The 22,431-nt window shown below is 54.2% G+C and overlaps 1 protein-coding gene across 1 annotated transcript in view; it reads right to left on the bottom strand.

The window, feature by feature from the left end:
* Positions 1-1,213: 1,213 nt before the first annotated feature.
* The window catches only part of LOC115933202 (mitochondrial proton/calcium exchanger protein-like), a gene marked incomplete at its 5' end in the record, with an annotated part of 33,630 nt that continues 12,412 nt past the window's right edge, over positions 1,214-22,431 (bottom strand). Inside the window, 11 exon segments of the mRNA XM_055377144.2 lie at positions 1,214-2,733; positions 2,735-2,832; positions 3,924-4,062; positions 5,034-5,221; positions 7,621-7,755; positions 10,470-10,601; positions 11,277-11,420; positions 11,950-12,081; positions 13,806-13,925; positions 18,834-19,037; positions 20,931-21,068. Coding sequence (XP_055233119.2) covers positions 2,568-2,733; positions 2,735-2,832; positions 3,924-4,062; positions 5,034-5,221; positions 7,621-7,755; positions 10,470-10,601; positions 11,277-11,420; positions 11,950-12,081; positions 13,806-13,925; positions 18,834-19,037; positions 20,931-21,068 — 1,596 coding nt within the window.

Here is a 22,431-nt window from a genome sequence, read left to right as displayed (position 1 = left end):
AGAGTTCAGGCCGGGCGTGGTGGCTCACGCCTGTAATCCCAGCACTTTGGGAGGCTGAGGCGGGTGGATCACCTGAGGTCAGGAGTAGAAGACCAGCCTGGCCAACATGATGAAACCCCGTCTCTAATAAAAACTTGCCCATAATCCCAGCACTTTGGGAGGCCGAGGTGAGCGGATCACGAGGTCAGGAGATCGAGACCACCCTGGCTAACACGGTAAAACACTGTCTCTAATAAAAATACAAAAAAAATTAGCCAGGTGTGGTGGCGGGTGCTTGTAGTCCTGGCTACTCAGGAGGCTGAAGCAGGAGAATGGCGTGAACCCAGGAAGCGGAGCTGGCAGTGAGCCGAGATCACGCCACTGCACTCCAGCCTGGGAGACAGAGCAAGACTCTGTCTCAAAAAAAAAAAAAAAAAAATTAGCTGGGTATGGTGGTGCATGCCTGTAATCCCAATTACTCAGGAGGCTGAGGCAGAAGAACCACTTGAACCCGGGAGGTGGAGGTTGCAGTGAGCCGAGATCGCACCACTGCACTCCAGCCTGGGTGACAGAGCGAGACTCCGTATCAAAAAAAAAAAAAAAAAGTGAGTGTTTAGCCGGAGTGAGGAGGTAATACTGAATTCCTAAATCAGGAATTCGTTTCATTTTCACCAGGCGCAGGTGTCCTAGCTCCTGAAAAAGGCCAAGAGCGAGGGTCTGGCCCTGGGCAGGTGTAAGAAAGGACTGTTTTAAGAAGCTTATTACACAAAGCTCTTATTTCTGGATCCACCACTGCTTACATTTGCATCCAGACACCACTTTTAGGTGCAAGAAGAAAGGTCAGGACATAGAGAAAAATGCACACAGAACGATGAGGGAGGATGACGAGGGAGCAAGCCTGCATCAGAGCACGGCTGATGTCACGGAAGCCACCAAAGGCACCCACCAGAGCCTTCCCCACCTGCCAAGCCCCTGCAGCACCCGGAGGGCAAGCTGGCTTTCGGAGGCCACGCGGAGTCCAGGGCAGAGGGGACGGTGGGATGGGCTGCCTGTGGCAGTGGCTGTTCACGTCAACAGTGCTCAGCCAAGGCGGTGGGGACGAGGACGAGAGCCGGGGCAGCTGACTGGGCCCGCGACGCGGCTCACAGGAGAGGCGTCTGCACACACCTGGCAACTGCAAGGCTTGTTCTCGAGGGTAAGTACACTTGGACAAACGAACACCAGGCTACTTACACAGGGTGAGAGGATTCATAAATATTAGTTAAGGATCTAAAACCAACTTCGCAAATAACTGCAATCTGAAAGCCTCTGGAAGCCAACTGTCCCTGCACAAAGGTTTACAATTGAGAAATATCTCCTGTTCCTATTTTGTCAAGTTTCTTTAATGGCTGAACAGAAAGAAGCTTCAAGTAATGGAGAAGGCATCGTCTGAGCGCAGCTGCTTTCCTGGACGCCTGTGCCGTTCCTGTCTTCCAAATCCTATGCTTGGAGGCCCCTGGAGGGACATTTTTGCCAGGAACCAACCTGACCTTAAAAAGATGAGTGTGACACAGCTGGCTGGGCAGGAGGGTGGAGGTGCCACAGGACACCACAGGCCCACGCCCTGGCCAGCCTGGCCATGCTGCCGAGTGCCGAGTGCGGGGAGGCCGCCCCACCCAGAGGGCACAGGGCAAACCCTAAGCACGGGGGTATTGCCCTTGAAGCCCCAGGGGATGCCCTGTGCCAGATCCTCATGCCTCACTGACTAGCCTGCTTGCTGAAGGAGCCCAGGGGCCTGAGCCTGCAACACCGCAAGGGGTGAGAAGGGCATGCTGCTGTAGGCGCACTGGACCCAAACCTCACATTAGAAGCTACAAAAACCCCAAATGCGCTTCAGAGCCCCACCAACCCCCAAGCCAGGCTCATCCCTGACACAGTGAATCCACTGCAGCCCCCGTGGCACGCAGCCCAAGCACCACCCAAGGGAGCCCCATGGCCAGGGCTGCGTCGGAGTCGCGCGGCTCTTGGGGCAGGCAGACCAGCGTGGGAAACTCTGTGCCAATTGACTGCTTAAAGAACTGGGGGAAATAGAAAGCCGAGAAAGAGCTCCAATACACAAGGGAAACCGCACGTGAGAACCAGCACTCCCAGCAGGGAGACGTCACTCTCCAGAGGCCACAGAGATGGCAGACACCTCCGTCTCCACACTGACCCACATCCAACTGAAAGTGTGCAGGAAGACAGGTCTATTGACACTGAAATCTAGAAATCAAGGTCCACAGGCGAATGGAGGCATCTTCAGCCCTGAGGAGGCCAGGCTGTGTCTCCTGACGCCCCTGAGGGTGGGCACAGCAGCCAGCTCTGTGTGGGCGGAGTCCACGTGGTCCTCATTCTCTTCCCTGGGGACAGGGCAGCACAGTCAGATGCTGAGACGTGAGGCCACACACGTGGGGGCGCCTTCCTGCCTTGGCCCGGCCCAGCTGCCTCTGGAGCCAGGAGGCCGTGGCAGCCACACCACAGCGTGGATCCAGACACGATTCTGTGGAGGGGTTCCTGGATTCCAGACAGACTGAATCTCCGTGGAATGATGAAAATTAAAATTTACTTGGTTATGGAAGTCTCTGATTTATTCCAGCCAAAATATTAGATGAGCCACTGAGAATCACCACAAAGCAATCGCCCTCACGGCCCTTGCCAGGGTGGCGGCACAGCAGGAGGACAGGTGCCCAGGCCCGTGGTTCTAGCTTCACCTCTGCGACCTCCTTCTCTGCCTTCCTTCTCCTCCACCTTCTCCTCTTTTTCCAGTGTTGCTACAATCTCAGCCACCTGGCTGGTGGAGATGTGAACATCTTCTTTGTCCACCAGCTCCATCACCTACACACGTGGGAAAGGGAGATGCTCAGGTGGCTGCGCCCTACGGCACAGTGAGGCGGAGGCGGGGCCAGCGCCGTCAGCCGCCCCGGCTGGGGTGGCAGCAGCATGCACGCCATCACTGCCTGCGGGCCCCGGGGTCCTCAGAGCACCAATTCCCCCAAGGGGTGCCACAGACCCTGGGGAAGGGGCTCAGAGTGGGAGGACAAAGGAGCCAGGGGGCTGCCTTGACAGGTGGCAGACGGCACAACGGGGCTGCCAGGGTCGAGTTCCTGCTCTGGCCGGGAACCTGGGCCATGGCTTCCCAGGGCAGAGTGGGGTGACATGCAGGGACCTTGTCCCCACTCTGCCACCCAGACTAGCAGGGAAGGGAAGGGCAGTGTGCAGTAGATACATGATCCTTGCTTCCAAACTGAACTGCAAGAAACCAGCCAACACTTCTGTTAGACGTCTGGAAAATCACTAACCTGACGCATGCACCGGGAGCCACGAGGCAGCTTCCCCTCAGAGATGTCAGTGATCGGGAAAATTGGTGTGCGCACTCAGGCTAGAGCCCTGCCTTCCCTTCAGAGACTGGATCCTGGGCCAGGGTCTCCGGGGCTACCCTGGAACCTGAGTGGCTGCACTTGGGAGCTCAGCCCAGCAGTCACCTCTCAGCCTCGGGGCGGTGCCCAAGCTGCCCCCTGGCTCCCCTGTGTAGTTGCCTCTCAGCTTCGGGGGGCCCCGGCAGGTGTGAAGTGCCCCCAGGCTCCCTGTGCAGTCGCCTCTCCGCCTCGGGGGCCCCTGAGAGGTGTCTGCCGCTCCCCCCACCGGCGCCCCAGTGCCACCAGCTGGGGGCGGGGTCCAGTGACATGCGTAGCCACTAGGTGCGTTTTCTGTCTCAACACTTGAGTTGTAACTTCAATAATTTCTCACTTCTGATGTTTCAAATGAGAGCAGCCGCTTAAAGGAGCAGTCTCAGTGACAGACCCAAACCCCTGACAGGAGAGGGTAGCTGCCCAGGAGGGTGCCGGACATGCAATGAACAGTCCCCCTGCCCCACCCCACTCCAGAGCAGGTGGCGGATGGCCTGCGTGGTCCCCAGCGAGGCCCACCTTGACGAGGTCGTCAATGTTGACCTTGCCATCCTTGTTTTCATCCAGTGCTGCGGCCAGGCTGGTGAGCTTGCTTTCGGGAATGTGCTTGACTTGCTTCATGGCGTTGATGAGCTCAGCGACACTGATGACGTTCTCCCTGTGGAAGCACAGCCTGCATGTGGCCACGGGCAGGCGTCCTGCTACACGGGGCCTCACTGCCCACACCTGTGGCTGCAAGTGGTCAGCACTACACGGGGCCTCACTGCCCACACCTGTGGCTGCAAGTGGTCAGCACTGACACAGGCGGCTCCGCGTGAGCCAGGCAACCTCCAGCACGGACCCCCAAGGTATGATCCCATCCTGCATACACTGCCAAGAGCTCCCAGGGCCAGCGTGGACACAAACACAGAAACACCACCAGGTCCAGGGTTTCCACGGGCATGTCTGCCCCTCAGTGGCCACCCCTCTGGGGCCATGGCTGCTGGGCTGTTTTCCTCAGGCCTGTGGCCACTTGGCAATACTTTCATGATCATGGGGGCTGTGGTGCCCTGGGCAGATGAGGGCCTCCAAGAGCAGGGACGAGAGCATGAGCAGGGTGCCACGTGCAGCCCACCTACAACACTGTGGGTGTGGGGGTGGAGATTTGGAACCTGCAGGGCACCAGCTGTCACCCAACAGCTGTTTCATTCGCCCAGAAGGGACTCACAAAACGGCAGCTCCCTCAGCCACTGCTGCGCAGGAATCTGGGATGTGTCGGGCACAGAGAAGGCCGACTGCCCGAGCTGGTGTCATTACTGAGCATGGGTGGGGTCAGGAAGAGGGAGAGGCAAGAGAGAGCCTGGTAATTAGAGGAAACAGAAGCCAAGAGAGGCGGAGGTTGGAGCGGGAGGAGAGGGGGCTGTGGGAAGAGGAAGAGGGGCCAGGAAGGGACGAACTGCTCTCGGAGAGGCAGAGACTGACATGCCAGAGGGTTCCTGGCTGGGACTGCTGGTCAAAGGTGGAGAGGCAGCCAGGCAGAGGCTACAATGTGCCCTTTGGAGCCAGAAGGGCCCAGCTCAGATCCAGCAAAGGGACCAGCCTCCCTATGTGAGTCTCCGATCCCTCTCTCGCGCCCGCCACCCCACTCACCCCGTGGGCATGCCGTTGGCCGGGGCCAGCTTGCCAGCCTGCTGGTCCATCTCCAGCTGCGAGATCAAGCCGTCGATCTGCCCGATCATCTGCTGCACCCTTTTTGTCAATCTCTTGCTGGCTTTAGATTCTTCCACGTATTTTTCTTCACCAGTCTTTGAAAGTTCCTTCTTGATCTCCTGCAAGTCCTAATAAAATTATTTTGGTTGTAAAAAGTTTGTCTTAAAAGAAAAAGGGGGTCAGGTGTAGTGGCTCACGCCTGTAATCCCAGTACTTTGCAAGGCCAAGGCAGGCAGATCACCTGAGGTTAGGAGTTCGAGACCAGCCTGGCCAATGTGGTGAAACCCCGCCTGTACTAAAAATACAAAAATTAGCTGGGCATGATGGCAGGCACCTGTAATCCAGTAACTTGGGAGGCTGAGGCAGGAGAATCGCTTGAACCCAGGAGGCAGAGGCTGCAGTGAACCAAGACCATGCCAACGCACTCCAGCCTGGGCAACAGAGCGAGACTCTGTCTCAAAAAAAAAAAAAAGAATCTGGTTGGGCACAGTGACTCATGCCTGTAATCCCAGAACTTTGGGAGGCCAAGGCAGGAGGATCACTTGAGGACAGGAGTTCAAAACCAGCCCAGGCAACATAGCAAGACTTTATCTCTACCAAAATTCAAACAAAAAATTAGCCAGGCGTGGTGGTGCACACCTGTAGTGCCAGCTACCCAGGAGTCTGAGACAGGAGGATGGCTTGAGCCCAGGAGGTGGAGGCTGCAGTGAGCCAAGATCACATCGCTGCACTTCAGCCTGAGTGACAGAGCGAGACCCTATCTCAAACAACAACAAAAAAAGGTAATAAATTAACTTGTAAAGGTAATTAAACCCATTAATTCAAACCAGAGAGTTATAAAATTGTATTTCTATCATACAAATTTCTTATTTTCGTACACTGCTTTGCAAGCAAAAGACATAATCTACTCTGAATCTCAATTTCCTTCACACTTGTGAAAGAAAAATTCAGTGAACTAATTAATCAAGGAAATTAAGTGTCTTTGTTTTTTGAGATAGGGTCTTGCTCTGTCACCCAGACTGGAGTAAAGTGGCATGATCTCAGCTCACTGCAGCCTCCAACTCCCAGCAAGCAATCCTCCTGCCTCAGTCTCTGGAGTAGCTGGGAGTACAGGCACACAACATCGTGCCTGGCTAATTTTTGTATTTTCTGCAGAAATGGTGTTTCACCATGTTGTCCAGGCCGGTCTCAAACTCCTGAGCTCAAGTGATCCTCCTGCCTTGACCTCCCAAAGTGCTGGGATTACAGGCCTCAGCCACCAGTGCCCAACCTTAAGTGTCCTTTTAAATTCCAAGTTGTTTTTTCCCCACGAGTAAACACCATGAGGAAGAATGGGGAAGGCGAGGGGAGGGGAGGGAAGGAACAGGCTGAGCTGGTGATAAGCACCTCACATCCAGTGGAGAACCCACATGGCATGAGGGCTGTCATAAATCTAGAAATGGCCAATTATTTTTGCCAATTGAAAAATCAGTTATCATTCCCAACAGAGCTATGAAAACAGTTTTTAAAAAATCGTACTGGGGGCCGGGCACAGTGGCTCATGTTTGTAATCCCAGCACTTTGGGAGGCCGAGGCGGGTGGCTCATGAGGTCAGGAGTTCGAGATCAGCCTGGTCAACATGGTGAAACCCTGTCTCTACTAAAAATACAAAAAATCAGCCAGGCGTGGTGGCACATGGCTGTAGTCCCAGCTACTCAGGAGGCTGAGGCAGAAGAATCATTTGAACCCAGGAGGCGGAAGTTGCAGTGAGTCGAGATCACACCACTGCACTCCAGCCTGGGCGACAGAGCTAGACTTCGTCTCAAAAAAAGAAAAAAGAAAGAAAGAAAGAAAAAAAATCGTTATTAGGAAGTAATATTTACAAAAAAAGGGAAAAAAATCACCATGGAAGAAAAGAAAAAAGCCACTTTCACGTAATCATGAATAAGATCTCGTCAAGTGACCAAACTCTTCATGAGACACCTTCCCATGTTTAGAAACTAAAAGATGTGGCCAGGCACGGTGGCCACGCCTGTAATCCCAGCACTTTGAGAGGGCGAGGCAGGTGGGTCACCTGGGGCCAGGAGTTCGAGATGAGCCTGGTCAACATGGTGAAACCCCGTCTCTACTAAAAATACAAAAAATTGAGCTGGGCATGGTGGCACATGTTTACAGTCTCATCCACTCGGGAGGCTGAGGCACAAGAATTGCTTGAACCCAGGAGATGGAGGTTGCAGTGAGCTGAAATTGTGCCACTGCACTCTGGCCTGGGCAACAGAGCAAGACCTTCTCTCAAAAAAAAAAAAAAAAGGTGCACACACATCTGTGGCCAGAACGGCACACAGCCACATTACAGAGGATTGGTCCAGCCGGAATGGCTGTGGAAAGGTTACTGAATAAGGTTTATTTATAATGTGCTTTCCTCTCCAAATACTCTTAGGCCAGCTTATCAAGTATCTGACGGAAGTATTATGTAATACTTTTGGGGCCAGTACAGCGATTTTACTCTTCGTGCAGTCTCAGAGTCCAGGGAGCAAATCCCACCCACCTCGCTGTAGTCCTGCACGTCCTCCTTCAGCGGCTCCAGCTCCTCCTTCTCCTTGGTGAGTGACTTCTTCTGCTCCTGCAGCTTAGAGCAGGCATTGCTGAGGATGTCAATTTCCTCCTTCGTGATCTCTTCCTCCTGGGATAAAAATGGGCAAACAACAGAGCCTGAGCCAAGGGAAAGAACTGGCCTGTTCCCAAGTGACCAGCTGCTCTGTTCATATTATACGGGCAGCCCAGGGCAAGAGTCTCACTGGACAGTCATTGGTAATGAGAGACCAGCAGGGTTCAGGTTCACTGCTACGCTGGCTGCTGCACGCAGTCACTGTCTGCCCTCATATGCCAAACCGCATTTGTTTAAAGCATGTCATCTATGAATTGACACATGTACTGTGAAACCTTCACTACAGTCAAAGAGTCACCTCCAAATGCACCTTTGTGTCCCCACTGGGTCCCGCCACCGACCCCCAGGCAACCTCAGGTCCACCTCCTGCCACTGCAGACTCGGGTGCACTTTCTAGCATCTTAGATAGACGGATCATCCAGCAAGCACTCTTTTTGTCTGACTTCTCTCACTCACTTATTTTGAGATTTGCCCCTGTGGTCGTGTGTTTCTTGTCTTGTTTTTTGAGACAGGGTCTCACTCTGTTGCCCAGGCTGGAGTGCAGTGGTGCAATCATGGCTTGCTGCAGGCTTGATCTCCCAAGCTCAAGCAATCTCCTGCCTCAGCCTCCCCAGGAGCTGGGACTACAGGCACACACTGACATATCTGGCCAACTTTTTATTTTTTGTAAAGACGGCGTCTCACTATGTTGCCCAGGCTGGTCTCAAACTCCTGGACTCAGACGATCCTCCCACCTCGGCTTCCCCCAGTGCTGATATCACAGGTGTGGGCCCCACGCCCAGCCTCTCTGTTTGGTTTTTCTTTCCCTCAGCAACATTTTACAGTACTCTGTGGACAGCACTTGCATATCTTTTTCCAAATTTATCCCTAAGTAGTTCATTTTGGGGGGTGCCATACTGTTCAAACCTTCTCTGACTACTCATTACCATAGTGAAGCACAGTTGATTTTTCACTCCATTTGTGAATAAAGAGTTTTCCTTTTTCCTTTCTGATCTATATGGTTTTGTTTTCTGTATTCAGCTGCCCTGACTGAAACCCCCAGGCTGATGCTGAGCTCAGAGTGAGGACAGACAACCTCATCAGCGTCTCACCACTGAGGGTGATGGCAGCTGGAGGTGTTTCTGCAGATGCTTTTGATTGGGCTGAGAAAGCTGCCTGCATGTGCAGGACATCTGCGTATCAGGAACGGATACTGGGTTCTGCCACAGGCTCTTTCTGCAGCTACCGAGATAAACGTTCCCAGCTTTTCTAATTTAGTCCGTTAATATGGAAATTACATTTTAAAAATTTTGGCCAGGCACAGTGGCTCAAGCCTGTAAACCCAGCACTTTGGGAGTTCAAGGTGGGAGGATCACTTGAGGTCAGGAGCTCCAGACCAGCCTGGCCAACATGGTGAAACCCCATCTCTACTAAAAATACAACAATTAGCTGGGTGTGATGGTGGGCACCTATAATCCCAGCTACTCGGGAGGCTCAGGCAGGAGAATCACTTGAGCCTGGGAGGTCAAGTCTTCAGTGAGCCAAGGTCATGTCTGCACTGCAGACTGGGCAACCGAGTGAGATCCCTTCACAAAAGAAAAAAAATTCAAGCCAATTTGCATTTTTTGGACAGATCCCATGTGATCATGATTCTTTTCACAGAATAGTTCTATTTGATTTGCTAAAAAGTGAAATTTTTTTTTTTTTTTTGAGACAGAGTCTCACTCTGTCGCCCACTGCAAGCTCCGCCTCCCAGGTTCACACCATTCTCCTGTTTCAGCCTCCTGAGTAGCTGGGACTACAGGTGCATGCCACCATGTCTGGCTAATTTTTTGTATTTTTAGTAGAAACGGGGTTTCACCATGTTAGCCAGGATGGTCTCGATCTCCTGACCCCGTGATCCACCCGCCTCGGCCTCCCAAAATGCTGGGATTACAGGCGTGAGCCACTGCGCCTGTCCAAATTTTTTTTTTATGGCTGGGCGTGGTGGCTCACACCTGTAATCCTAGCACTTTGGGAGGCTGAGGCGGGAAGATCACTTGAGGTCAGGGGTTTGAGACCAGCCTGGCTAACATGGTGAAACCCCCTCTCTACTAAAAATACAAAAATTTGGTGGGTCTGGTGGTACACGCCTGTACTCCCAGCTACTTGGGAGGCTGAGGCAGAAGAGTTGCTTGAACCTGGGAGGCTGAGACTGCAGTGAGCCGAGATGGCGCCACTGCACTTCAGCCCGCGAGTTCAAGATGGAAGGTACCAGGAGGTGCCCCAGGTGGGCAGCACAGGCGCCTGGAGGCTGCACCTCACAGGCTCGCATGGGGAGTCTGAAGATGCCCCAAGCCCAGATCACCCCACAGGAGGTGACAGCAGGTTGGGCCTGTGGAGGAGGCTCCACCTTGAGGGGCCACATTGGCTTCCACACCCCTTCACTCTCTGGGCAAGCTGGCAAAGGGCCCTGAAACCTGCCGACTGGCATCTCTACCTGCCACACTGTGGGCCAGGGTGCTAAGTCCATGGCAGCGTCAGCTGCTGTGCACCCAGGCACAGTGCAGAGCTCAGCCAGACTCACTCTTTTCCTAACCACCAAGCCTCCTAGGGGCCCAGTGGCCTCATCCTCAACCCCTTGCACCATCTCCTCTCACTGAGGGCTATAGGTGCCCCAGCTAACCTGTCCCCATCCCTGCCCCACAACTGTCCACAAAGCCAGGCCATGCCCTCCTCAGCCTCCAGGGCCCCAGAACCTGCCTCATTACCTTCAAGCCCTCCAGCACGGGGGCAGTGTCCTTCAAGGTCTCTGACTGCAGGACTGTGTCAGGCATCTCTGGCTGTGGCTTGGTCCCCGGCCTTTGGGGAGCAGCTACCACACATTCGGGCTCAACATCCTTCTGAAAGGCAAGGCGACACCGGCCCAGGGCCCGCCATCACACAGAAGCAGTCTTCTCGCTCTCCGAAGCTCAGAACATATGGCAGAGGCCACACTGGGAGCAGGCCTGCAGGTGACATCGGGCAGCACACCTGCCACAGAAGGTCCCTAGGGAGGCTCCATGCAGCTGCCAGGTCACCTGGGGCCCACTCCAGAACAGGCTAGAGCACCTTATCCATCTCTGGTCTCCCCAAGACTCCCCCAAGCTGCCCTGTCACTTGCAGAGCAGGAGGCTGAGCCTGTGGGTGGGCACCATGCATGTGACCCAAGAGGACCACAGGGCCCGCGTTGAAGAGGAGCCCAGAGGCTGGGGGAGCCTGAGGCTCCTCTGCCAGCGCCCCTCACAGCAAGTCCCTGAGGAGAGGGTGGGCACTGCCATATGCTAAGCTTGCCCCTCTGAGACGGCTAAGGTATATCTCCCATGAGCACCACTGTGGCCATCGAGGAGTCCCCATGTCAGAGTTGCAGCCCTCACATCTGGGGACCCTGCCTCCCTGACCACTCCAGGAGGAAATAAACATGCAGGACAGAGCTGCAGGGCAAGCACGCGGGAGGCCAAGACTGTGGGCGTGCGGGGGTTTCTGGGGAGGCTAGCTCAGGACAGCCCCACGCGGCACGGAGCAGGACCACCGCTTACCGCCGCCTCCGAGCGCTTCTGCAGCTCCTTCTCACGGTGTTCCTGCTGGATGGCCGCCTCCTCCTGCAGCGTGGCCTCCAGCTTGGCCTTGTTGTCCACCTGCTCGCCCTCCACCTCGGCCACTTTCACCTGCGCTTCCTTTGCCTTCAGAAGAGGGTACATCTGTGGGTGAGCCCAGAAGCCACCAGAGGCCCCTGCTGCCCCTCACCTCTGTCCTGTGTCCTGTGTCCCCTGCCCCTGTCACCACCTGGGCTTCACACACACAGGACAGAAGGCACTGCCGAGGTGCTGCCTGCAATTGCTGGGAGGCCTCTGGGCCGCCCTCTGCGCTCGCCCGATGACTCCTGACGTGTGGGAAGGAGCACAGGTGCTGCTGGCACAGCTCCAAGGGCCGCGGCCCAGATCCACAGCAGCCAACACGTGGCCAGGTCGGGACCACTGGTAACTGTGCCACACGGGGGATGGCAGGCAAGGGGCTGGTGAGGAGGGATGGAAGGAAGGGGACAGGTGGCTGGGTGGGGGTACTAGCGAGGGGGTGGGAGGCAGGCTGGGTGGATGGGGGGATTCTCGCCCATGGTTGAGGAATGAGTGCACTTGCACACCTCCCCCCACCCCAGAAGAGCGGAGACACCTATGAAGAGATGAGGTAAAAGGGGTCTCCGACAGCACGTACCACAATCTCTCGGAGGGTCTGCAGTGTGGACTTGAGCTGGTTGGCTGGAGAGAGGGTGTCCGGGAGGTACATGGCCCGGGACAGGATGAGCAGCGATGTGGGGATCTCCTGATGCAGGTGCAGGTCCAGCCACTGCAACCAAGGCCAGATTCAGCAGATGGGCAGCCCCCCAACCCTGCTGGCACCACAGCAGGTCCGCCCATCTCATCACCAGAATAGCTCTCAGAGAAGATGGTGTCTCAAGTTCTGCAAGGTCTGTTTGTTGCTGTGCTGCGTGACCCGATGACGGCCTTAGTAAACAAAACACCAGAGAGGCTTGGGGGTCAGCAACCCCCACAGCGAGGACCCCAAGGGCCTCAGAACAGGGCACCAACTCTTCACTTAAAAACACCCCAGGGGCTGGGCGCGGTGGCTCACGCCTGTAATCCTAGCACTTTGGGAGGCCAAGGTGGGCGGATCACCTGAGGTCAGAAGTTCGAGACCAGCCTGGCCAACATGGCGAATCCCATCTCTACTAAAAATACAAAAATTAGCCAGGCATAGTGGTGAGCACCTGTAGTCCCAGCTACTTGGGTGGCTGAGGCACAAGAATTGCTTGAACCAGGGAGGCGGAGGTTGTTTCAAGCCAAAATCACGCCACTGCACTCCAGCCTGTGACAGAGCAAGACTCTGTCTCAAACAAAGAAACAAGACCAGCCCAGGTCAACATATACGGGCCTACAGAGGCAGTGTCACTGAGGCCGGTCAGCACTCGGGCCCTTGCAGGCTCTGCACAGGCCAGGTTCCGGGGCTGGCTGCTTGAGTGACACCAAGACAATCTCCAAATGGGCAAGAAAGACCGTGACAATGTTTAGAGACAAACTGAACACAGGGCAAAACATGAGAACAAACCCTAAGAGAAGAAAGGCACTGCCGAGAGGTGGGTAGAGAAGGAAAAGTGTGAACACATGACACTCGGGCCCCCAGTGCACCACACTCCCCTGGGGGCCGAGGGGCCTGGGCAGGGACAGCACCTGCTCCCCTGCTCAGACACCCCTGTGTGTGTGGCCCATGTCCCCACGGAGCTCCAGAAGGCTAGGCAGAGTGCTAGGGAGGTCAGCACCCATGCCAGACACAGAGAAGGCTCTGCTGGGGAATCCAATGGAAGACGCAGCTGTGGAAGGCAGGGGGTGCCACAGGATCACACCATAAATACTGTCTGTGTCGAGAGAAGTGTGTACACACACCTTCATCTACACTTGCAGGTTGTGTGAAAAACCCGGGAGGAGGATGACTGCCAACAAGGGCATGCCAGTGCCAGGGCACCGGGAGGAAACCGGCTGGAGCCCTGCACCCCTTAACCTTTCCATGTAAGAGTGAGGGGCTGGGGCTGTCACTTTCCGACCTACAAGCCACTCAGTTTGATGGCATTGGGAACCAGGCACCAGCTCAGGGCGTGGCCAAGAGAAGGGGCGGTTCCAAAGTCAGACCGTGCCATGCCACCCAAACCTTCCATGGCCCCAGTTCAGAAAGAATCAAAATGTGAACACGTCCGACATCTCAGAGGTGAACTCCAGTCCTCATCTGACTACAGATAACCAAAATAGTAAGTTATTAAGGTCTTTAAAATCAACTAAAAGCAAACAAGAAAAATCAAAGCAATATTCAAAAGGCAATGAAAGGTGAGAATGCAGGGGTGTGAATGTGGTAAGAGCAGAAGGGCGAGCAACAGCCCAAACATCCTAGCCGTCCCCAGAGAGGTCACAGTGTCGCCTCGCCAGGCCGGCCCAGAGTTTGGGAAGAGCCTCCAAGTGGCCTTTCAAGGCTGATGTTTCCCTTGAGCCCATGCCGGCCTGGCACAAGGTGAATTCACGCACCTGCTTCAGCTGACCCCTCAGGCGGTCTTCCATGAGGCCCAGGGCCCGCATGCCTCGTGCCCGACACGCTGCCTGCAGCTCCTTGACATTCAGGCTGTCCACCCCTTCCTCAGCAATCAGCTAGAAAACAAAGCAGTGAATTATCATCTGGGACAGTTGCTGGTGGGTGACAGTGTCTATGTGAACACCCTCCAGAGTAAGTGGCTAACAGATTTTGCCAAGCAAGAATCAAACCACTGCCACCAAAGCCCAGTTCTAGGTTAGAAGTGACTGGAAGCCTGTGACGGAGGGTCAGGATCTTGGGAAGTGCAGAGCGGCCACGATCAACCCCGAGACAAAGAAGTCCACCTCCAACCCTCTGTCCTGATGGCAGAACCAGCCCCACCCTGGCCACTCCTGCCACCTGCTGTTTCTCCTGATCCCCCAGTCCCCCATCTGCCAAAGTGTGCCAAGGATGGAAAAGAAGGAGGGACGGAAGGCGAGGGAACCAGACACTCTGAAGACACATCTTGACCTCATACCCAAAGGGCCCCTCTCTTCCGCTCAGCCCAAGGTCACTGTGACACCAACTGGAAAAGCAAACAGGAGTCCCAGAGATAGAGGACACCAAGGCATACAGGGAGCAACAGGTGAAGAGAGACACGGAGAAGTAATGACAGCTACTGCTAGGCAGATGCCGGCAACAGGGCTCCCACGCCAGGACTCTGCAGCAGGACCCACCATCTCAGAGTTCACTCCACATCACAACCACCCTGTGGGGTAGACAGTACCACCACCTCCACTTCTAAAACCAAACTTGACGTAACTGTGGACACACATCCAGTTTTAACAAGTAACAAAGCTCCCATGCATCAGATGCCTCCCCTAGCATAATGTCTCACCAGCAGCACTGCAATTAGCACATGCCACCCACCCAGTCAAGACAGAGGCCACCTTCCCCAGCTTCCGGTGCTGCCCGTTCACAGACGCGCTTGTCTCCATGTCTGCTGCTGTCACCTGGAGTGCTCTCTGAACAGGATCATGCAGGAGTCACCTCTGGGGTTCCCTGAGGACCCACTGGGGGTGCTATGGGTGTGCCGGGTTAGGCCTCTCACTGCCATGCGGCATTCTGCGGCATGCGTGCCCTCCTTAGCCGAACCCTTCGCCTACTAAGCTGGGCTCCGCCAGTTGATCAGGAATGAAGATGCTTTCTGTCTGCTTTCTTCTCCCTGTCCTCCTGGGGACTGGCTGGCCTCCGTTTGATTTCGCTCTGGTGGTCTGGAGTCTCTGTGCAGCATTTTCAGTGTTGCTCTGGGGATCACGATACACAATCCACGGACGCAGCTCACTGTAGTGCAGTGGAGTCGGCGCTCCACCCACGAAGGCAAGTGCTGAAGCTTCCCCTCTGTCTGTTCTGAGTCTCAGCCGTCGCCTCCACTCGCATCGTCGCCTCCACCCACACTGTGGAGCCCGTCCCTCAGCCCCGCTCGCTGCAGAAGGCGCAGGGAGAGGGCAGCTCGCCATGCCAACCCTCGCTCTGGTTGCTGGGAACTCTTCCTGCTGCACCGAGGTACTTTCTCTTACTGTTTCCTTTCTGGTCGAGGAGCTTCCCTCAGCCCTTCCTTTAGGGGAGGTCTGCTGGTGACACAGTCTTAGCTTCCTTCCCTCTGATACTGCCTTGGCTCCGCATCATTGCTATATTTTTGCTGGTTATAGATCCTGGATTGACAGTTCTTTTAACACTTGAAAAATAATGCTCCACTTCCTCTGGTCTCCACAGTTCCTGATGAGAAATCCATTGTCATTCAAATTTTCCCCTAATGGTAAAGATGCCGTTCTTGGCCAGGAACAGTGGCTCACGCCTGTAGTCCCAACATTTTGGGAGGCCAAGGTGGGAGAATCACTTGAGCCCAGGAGTTCCAGTCCAGCTTGGGCAGCATAATAGTAAGACCTCATCTCTACAAGAAAAATAAACAAAACTAGCTGGTGTGGTGGCACAGGCCTGTGGTCCTAGCTCCTCGGGGCGCTGAGGTGGGAGGATGGCTTGGGTCCAGGAGATCAAGGCTACAGTGAGTTGAGATTGTGCCAGTGGACTGCACTCCAGCCTGGGCAACAGAACAAGACACCGTCTCCCCGAAAACCCAAAAAAAGACCTGGCATTCATAAATTCATAAATGAAACACACACACACACGATGCCTTTCTCTCACTGCCTTAAAAACCCTTTGTCTTCAGGGTTCATTAGTTTGACTCTGACGTGACTTGCTGTGAATTTATTTGGGTTTATCCTACTCAGGGTTCACTCAGCTTCTGAAATTTGCAGATTTACATCTTTAACTGAGCCTGGGAAGTTTTCAACCAGCCATTATTTCTTGAGGTACTTTTTCAGCCCTGCTCTATCCTTTCTCCCCCGGAACATCAGATAACACAGATGGTCGACACTTGCTACAGCACAGGCTGTGGGGCTCTGTACAATGTTTTCTACTATTTTCTCTCTGTTGTTCAAACAGGTAATTTCTATCATTTTATCTTAATGTTTACTGGTTCTGTCTTTTATCTTATCCATTCTGCTGTTGAGCCCACCCAGGTTTTGACTTTAGATATTGTATTTTTCAGTTGTAATTTTTCATTTGGTTCTTCTTTTTCAAATTTTTTTGAGAGACGGAGTCTCCCTCTGTTGCCCAGGCTGAGTGCAGTGACACAATCACAACTCACTGCAAGCTCAATCTCCCAAGCTCGAGCAATCCTCCTGCCTCAGCCTCCTGAGTAGCTGGAGCTATGGGCGCAAGTCATCAAGCCCAGCTAATTTTTAAATTTTTTTGTAGAGGTGGGGGGGTCTCACTATGTTGCCCAGGAAGGTCTCAAACTACCAGGCTCAAGCAGTCCTCCCACCTTGGCCTCCCAGAGTGCTGGGATTATAGATGTGAGCCACTGTGCCTGGCCTTAATATCTTCTCTCAATATCTTTTAATATTATTAATAACATATTTCTTCTCTTTCTTTGCCCAGATCTGTTTTTCACATGTTCTACTCTGTTGTGGCTTTTGGAGCTCTGCGCTGGTGGCTGTTTGAGGCCCAGGTGCAGGGTCTCTAACTGTCATCTCAGGGTTGGTACCAGGCGCTGTTTTTCTCATTCACTGATACCTTCCTGCTTCTTGAATCTAGATCTGACTTCCAGTGTGCCGCAGCTGACCTCCTCTGGTGCATGGTGGCATGGGCGGTAGGTGTTCTAATTTGCAGAGTTTGCAATTGACGATCTGGCGTCTACCAATCCCAGGACCAAGCTAACAAGGCCAAAGCTGTTTCCACTTCCCTACGGTCCAGCTTTCACGGGCCAACCACAAACCCTAACGTCTGTGTTTCCCTTCCTGCCCAGTCAGACATGTCTCCACCTACTGCCGACAAGGAAGGCAGGCGTCGTCCCCCCAGCTTCCTGCTCCCCATGGGTGTGGAGGTTTTGTGGCGCTGAGTGACAGGGGAGCTGTGGGTAACACATTTCTCTCAATGGCATTGACCTCTCCATGTTGTCACTCACTCACATCCATAAGCTAAATCCCAGGCATATTTTAGAAGTGGTGGGAGCGCTGCCTCGTAAGAAGTGCAGGCTCCCCATCCTGCCTCCACAGACATCTGCGGGACAGCGGTGCGGCTTGCTGCCGCTGGGAACAGGTGGGTGGGAGTTCTGGCTCTCACAGGTGTCTCCCCCAGCAGGAGGGCAGAAGCATCTCAGTACTGTTTCCCACCTGGCTCCCACTGGCACCATGGTAGATGTGACCCTGTTCCTGCTGGGCAGTGGTCAAAGTCCCAACTCTCCGCTGGGTCCCCAAGGCCACCCCAGCGGTGGGGGAGTGTGGCGGATACACTGTCAGATGAGAGGAAAGCTCAAGCCCCCTACCTGGTCTCCACTGACACCACAGGGGCTGGCCCCCTCAGCCTTCTCTGATACCATCACCACCAGGGCTGGGGTGCCTGTTGTGTCCCGGCGAGGGCGGGATACAGGCTCCCCACATGGCCTTGCCTTGATTCATGGAAATGACTGGCCCTCAACCTGCTCACCAGAGATGCAGGCAGGCTCTTCCTGGAAGAGTTCAACACTTCCCTGAACCTCTTTGTCTTCCACAGACAATGCCTGCATTCAGGAAAAACTAAACACTACAAACAAAATCAGAAGGGAGAGCAAAAGAAAAAGGCCTACGGACCGCCAAGTTATTAGAGTAATCAATGTGAACTAGGGTTAGTGCATTCAAAAAGACAGATGACAAGATGAACAGTTTTACCTGAGAACTGAAATCTTAAGAGCTCCTAGTATGAATAAAAGAGTAACCAGCCGGACACAGTGGCTCATGCCTGTAATCCCAGCACTTTGGGAGGCCGAGGTGGGCAGATCACTTGAGGTCCAGAGTTTGAGGCCAGCCTGGCCAATGTGGTGAAGCCCTGTCTCTACTAAAAAATACAAAGAATAGCCGGGTATGGTGGCGGGAGCCTGTAATCCCAGCTACTCTGGAGGCTGAGGCAGGAGAATCGCTTGAACCCAGGAGGCGGAGGTTGCAGTGAGTCGAGATCTCACCACTGCACTCCAACCTGGGCAACAAGATCGAAACTCCGTCTCAAAAAAAAAAAAGCAGTAATCAGACCTAGAAGGAGGGCAGCGCCCTGAAAGCACAAAAGGGCGTGAAGCACACAGGCAAGCATGTGTGATGGACAGGACAGGGCAAAGGGGCAAACGGACCCTCGATGAAGACCCTGATGTGAGGAGAGAGGCACAGAGGCACTGTCATCAATAAGCAGGATGATCACAAAGACAGACACACCTAAGCAAGTTATTATAAATCTGATGAAATCCAAACAGAGAGATCATCCGAGAAGCTGCCAGAGAAAAGACATCCATCTTCAAAGGATCTGCAATCTGCAAGTGGCAAGACTCCTAGTGAGCTTATTTTCGATCGTTCAGCATCGTCCAGAGTTTCTACAATGAGGACATGCTGCTTTTATCATCAGGAAAAAAAAAGGTAAAACACCAGAGCTGTGGTGCGGAGTATGGCCAGGCTCACCTTGTCATCTGCCTTTATGGAGCGCAGCCGCATGGTAAGCTGGAAGCGCAGGAAGTTGTTGGTGCCGATGGACTGCAGCTCCAGCAGCTTGCACAGGGCCACCAGCTGCGGCCGTGTCAGGTTGTCCAGGGTCAGCTCATCCTCAAATAATTTGGAAAAACGCATGATTTCCTCATTGCTGGGCCTCTCCCCTGTCTCCCGGATCTGCGGAAGTGGTCACAAGGGTCATCCCCGGGACACGTGCCCACCCGGCTCCCTCCCATGACCAATCACATTCCCAAAGGGTGCTGCCTCTCATCCTCAGGGACTCAAACCACTGACTTCTTTTTTTTGTTTGTTTGTTTGAGACAGGGTCTCGCTCTGTCACCCAGGCTGGAATGCAGTGATCTCGGTTCACTGCAACCTCCACCTCCTGGGTTCAAGGGATTCTCCTGCCTTAGCCTCCCGAGTAGCTGGGATTACAGGCTGCGCCACCACACCCAGCTAATTTTTGTATTTTAGTAGAGATGGGGTTTCACCATGTTGGCCAGGCTGGTCTCAAATACCCGACCTCAAGTCACCTGCCCAGCTTGGCCTCAAACCACTGACTTCTGACTCCGGTGCTGGGCTAGCCTGGGGAAAGGTGGCATCTGGCCTGTGGACCTCTCCTGCCTGAACCAGCAAAGCTGAGGCTGCTGTCTGCTGGGGGAGACGCCCGGGCCCACAGGCTGCTGCATGCAGGTCCTGTGATCCTCTCTCTGCCACAGAAGTGGCCGGGACCCTGCTGCTCTGGGGCAGGAAGAGGTGCACCTGTGTGCACCTGCATCTCCCACGGATGACTGCCTGAGCCTTGGGGGAGGGGTGGCCATCTAGCTCTTTAGGGAGAGCTAGAGTCCCTTGGCGTGGATCACTCAGGGCCCTTTGGGTGATCCTCTGCAGTTCCTACCACCTGAGGGACAAGCCACCAGCTCAGTCTCTGCCAAGAGCTGGGCTAGGAGGGTACCTAGCAGAGGTGACAGATGAGGGAGGACGAGCCTGACTTGGTGCCCAACTCAAATCGTAACATGCAGGATGCCAGCTCTGAGACACTGTTTCAGGTGTGCTCCTGGGGGCAGCCCTACGCAGCACACCCCAATGCAGGTGACTGCAAGCACATCCTTCTTGGCAGCTGGGCGGCCCAGGAAAGGTTGGGACGGGCCCCTCCTCCTGCTCTGCAAGGCACGACATCCTGGGTGAGGCTCCCAAAGCATGGCTCCCCCTAAAACATCTTGGTGGAACCACCACCCACTCCCTGGGGGGCTCAGCAGCCCCATGGCTGTGTCGCCTCCTCCCGAGAGGCTTCTCCATGGTTAGGCCTCGGCCTGGCAGTCTTTTCTGTCAAGGGCCAGACAGCAAGTATTTCTGGCTTTGCAGCCATGGAAACCACTCGCCTCTGTGCTGCAGCGGGAAAACCCCAGAGACAACGCACACGCATGGCTGGAGTTTCTAGCCCCTGGTTTAAGCTCTTCCTGCACTTCAGACACATCCTTCTCACTCCAAAGTGGCACAAGTCCCTCAAGCCAACAACACTGGCCTCGTCAACCCCATCTAGTCCTCAGGGATCTCATCCGTGGCAGCTGCCCTCTCCCCATCCTCACCTCACTCACCACATGACCGCAGGAAACCTCAAGGGCCGCTCCTCCTCTCCAGCCCCCACTGCTCCCACAGTCCAGGCCTCTGACCAACCCCTGGGACCTGGGACCTTCTTGACTGACTCCAGCCAGAGGGCAATGCCCAGCAGAGGAGCCCGGCCAAGCCACCCACACCTCACACCATCAGGGTCTGAGGCTCCTCATGGGTCAGATTCTACTGCTCCTGGACAGCTGCAGGGTGATGAGACACAGACACCCATAATTCCGAAGGCTGAAGAGGCGCAGCCACCACAGCTCAACTCACTGGGAGCTCATGGGGGCCAGACTCCTGACACTCCACTGGCCCCCGACTGAGCCTCCTGGGTAAACTTTCAAGCACCAGCCAGCACCTGGGGGAGCTCCACTCTGCTGAGCACAGAGAAAGGGAAACAGAAAATCAGGGAAGTCTCCCTGGTGAGGTCACAGGGACTCAGATGTATCACAGCACCTTCTGGAAAAACACAGAGAAGTCTTTGGTGGCGCTGCCCTTGGCTGCCTTGTTCTTCAAGGCCATCTCCTCGATGGTGTCCTGGAGGAACTTGGCCAGCTCCAGCTTGACCCGAAGCTCCTTCTTCAGCCTCTCCTCCTGCAAGGGCAGAGAGGGCACTGCATTCCAACTGCTCAGACTGTGGTTCGGGCAAGGAAAACATCTCACGCCTGTGCCGGACCCCCACTCCCAGAAACATTTCACAAAACACTGACTCTCATCTAAGTGCAATACATTCTCAAACTCTTTTATTTCATGGTTTTAAAAAGTACCCGTGTGGGCCGGGCACAGTGGCTCATGCCTGTAATCCCAGCACTTTGGGAGGCCAAGGTGGGTGGATCACCTGAGGTCAGGAGTTTGAGACCAGCCTGGCCAACACGGTGAAACCCCGTCTCTACTAAAAACACAAAAATTAGCCAGGCATGCACACCTGTAATCCCAGCTACTTGGGAGGCTGAGGCACAAGAATCGCTTGAACCCAGGAGGTGGAGGCTACAGTGAGCTGAGATTGCACCACTGCACTCTCCAGCCTGGGTGACAGAGCGAAACTCCGTCTCAAAAAAAACAAAAACAAAACAAAAACAAACAAACAAACCAAAAAAACCAAACAAACTCGTGTGATTCCCTAAAGCAAGGATCGGCACACTTTCCGTAATGGGCTAGACAGGAAAGCATCTGGCCTTCATGGCTGTGTGGTCTAAAACAAATGCTTAACTCTGCTGGTGCCTCACAGACAAGACACACGACTGGGCATCGCAGGTCCCCACAGGGCTCTACTGAGAACAGGCAGGGTCCTGATCTGGCCTGTGGGCTGCAGCTGGCTGACCCTGCCCTAGAAGGACCTCATGACTCCCCTATAGCACAGGTAGGGAGTGTTCCTAGTCTAGAAAACCTGTATTTTAAAATACATTGAGCTGGAAGCAGTGGCTCACACCCATAATAACACTTTGGGAGGTCATGGCAAGAGGATTACTTGAGCCCAGGAGTTTGAGACCAGCCTGGGCAACATAGCAGATCTTGTCTATAAAAAACAAACAAAAAAAAATTAGTCAGGCGTGGTGGCTTAGCCTGTAGTCCCAGCTATTCGGGAGCTAAGACAAGAGGATCACTTAAGTCCAGGAACTTGAGGCTGCAGTGAGCCGTGATTGCACCACTGCACTCCAGCCTGGGTGACAGGGCGAGACCTGTGTATGGTGGCACACACGCCTGTAATCCCACCTACTTGGGAGGCTGAGGCAGGAGATTCGCTTGAACCCGGGAGGCAGAGGTTGTATGCAGTGAGACAAGATCGCACTGCTGCACTCCAGCCTGGGTGACAGAGCAAGACCCTGTTTCAAAAATAAATAAATAAATAACGAAATAAAGAGAAACAAATCCAAAACCCAGCATCCACTAAATAATTATTGCACAGCACAAGGACAATATGAAGATACATAAAGTCTCAAAAATATCTAGCACCTGA

Source organism: Gorilla gorilla, chromosome 12 (genome assembly GCF_029281585.2).
Source record: "Gorilla gorilla gorilla isolate KB3781 chromosome 12, NHGRI_mGorGor1-v2.1_pri, whole genome shotgun sequence".
NCBI classification, from domain to species: domain Eukaryota; kingdom Metazoa; phylum Chordata; class Mammalia; order Primates; family Hominidae; genus Gorilla; species Gorilla gorilla.
This window is presented reverse-complemented; position numbering and strand designations above follow the sequence as displayed.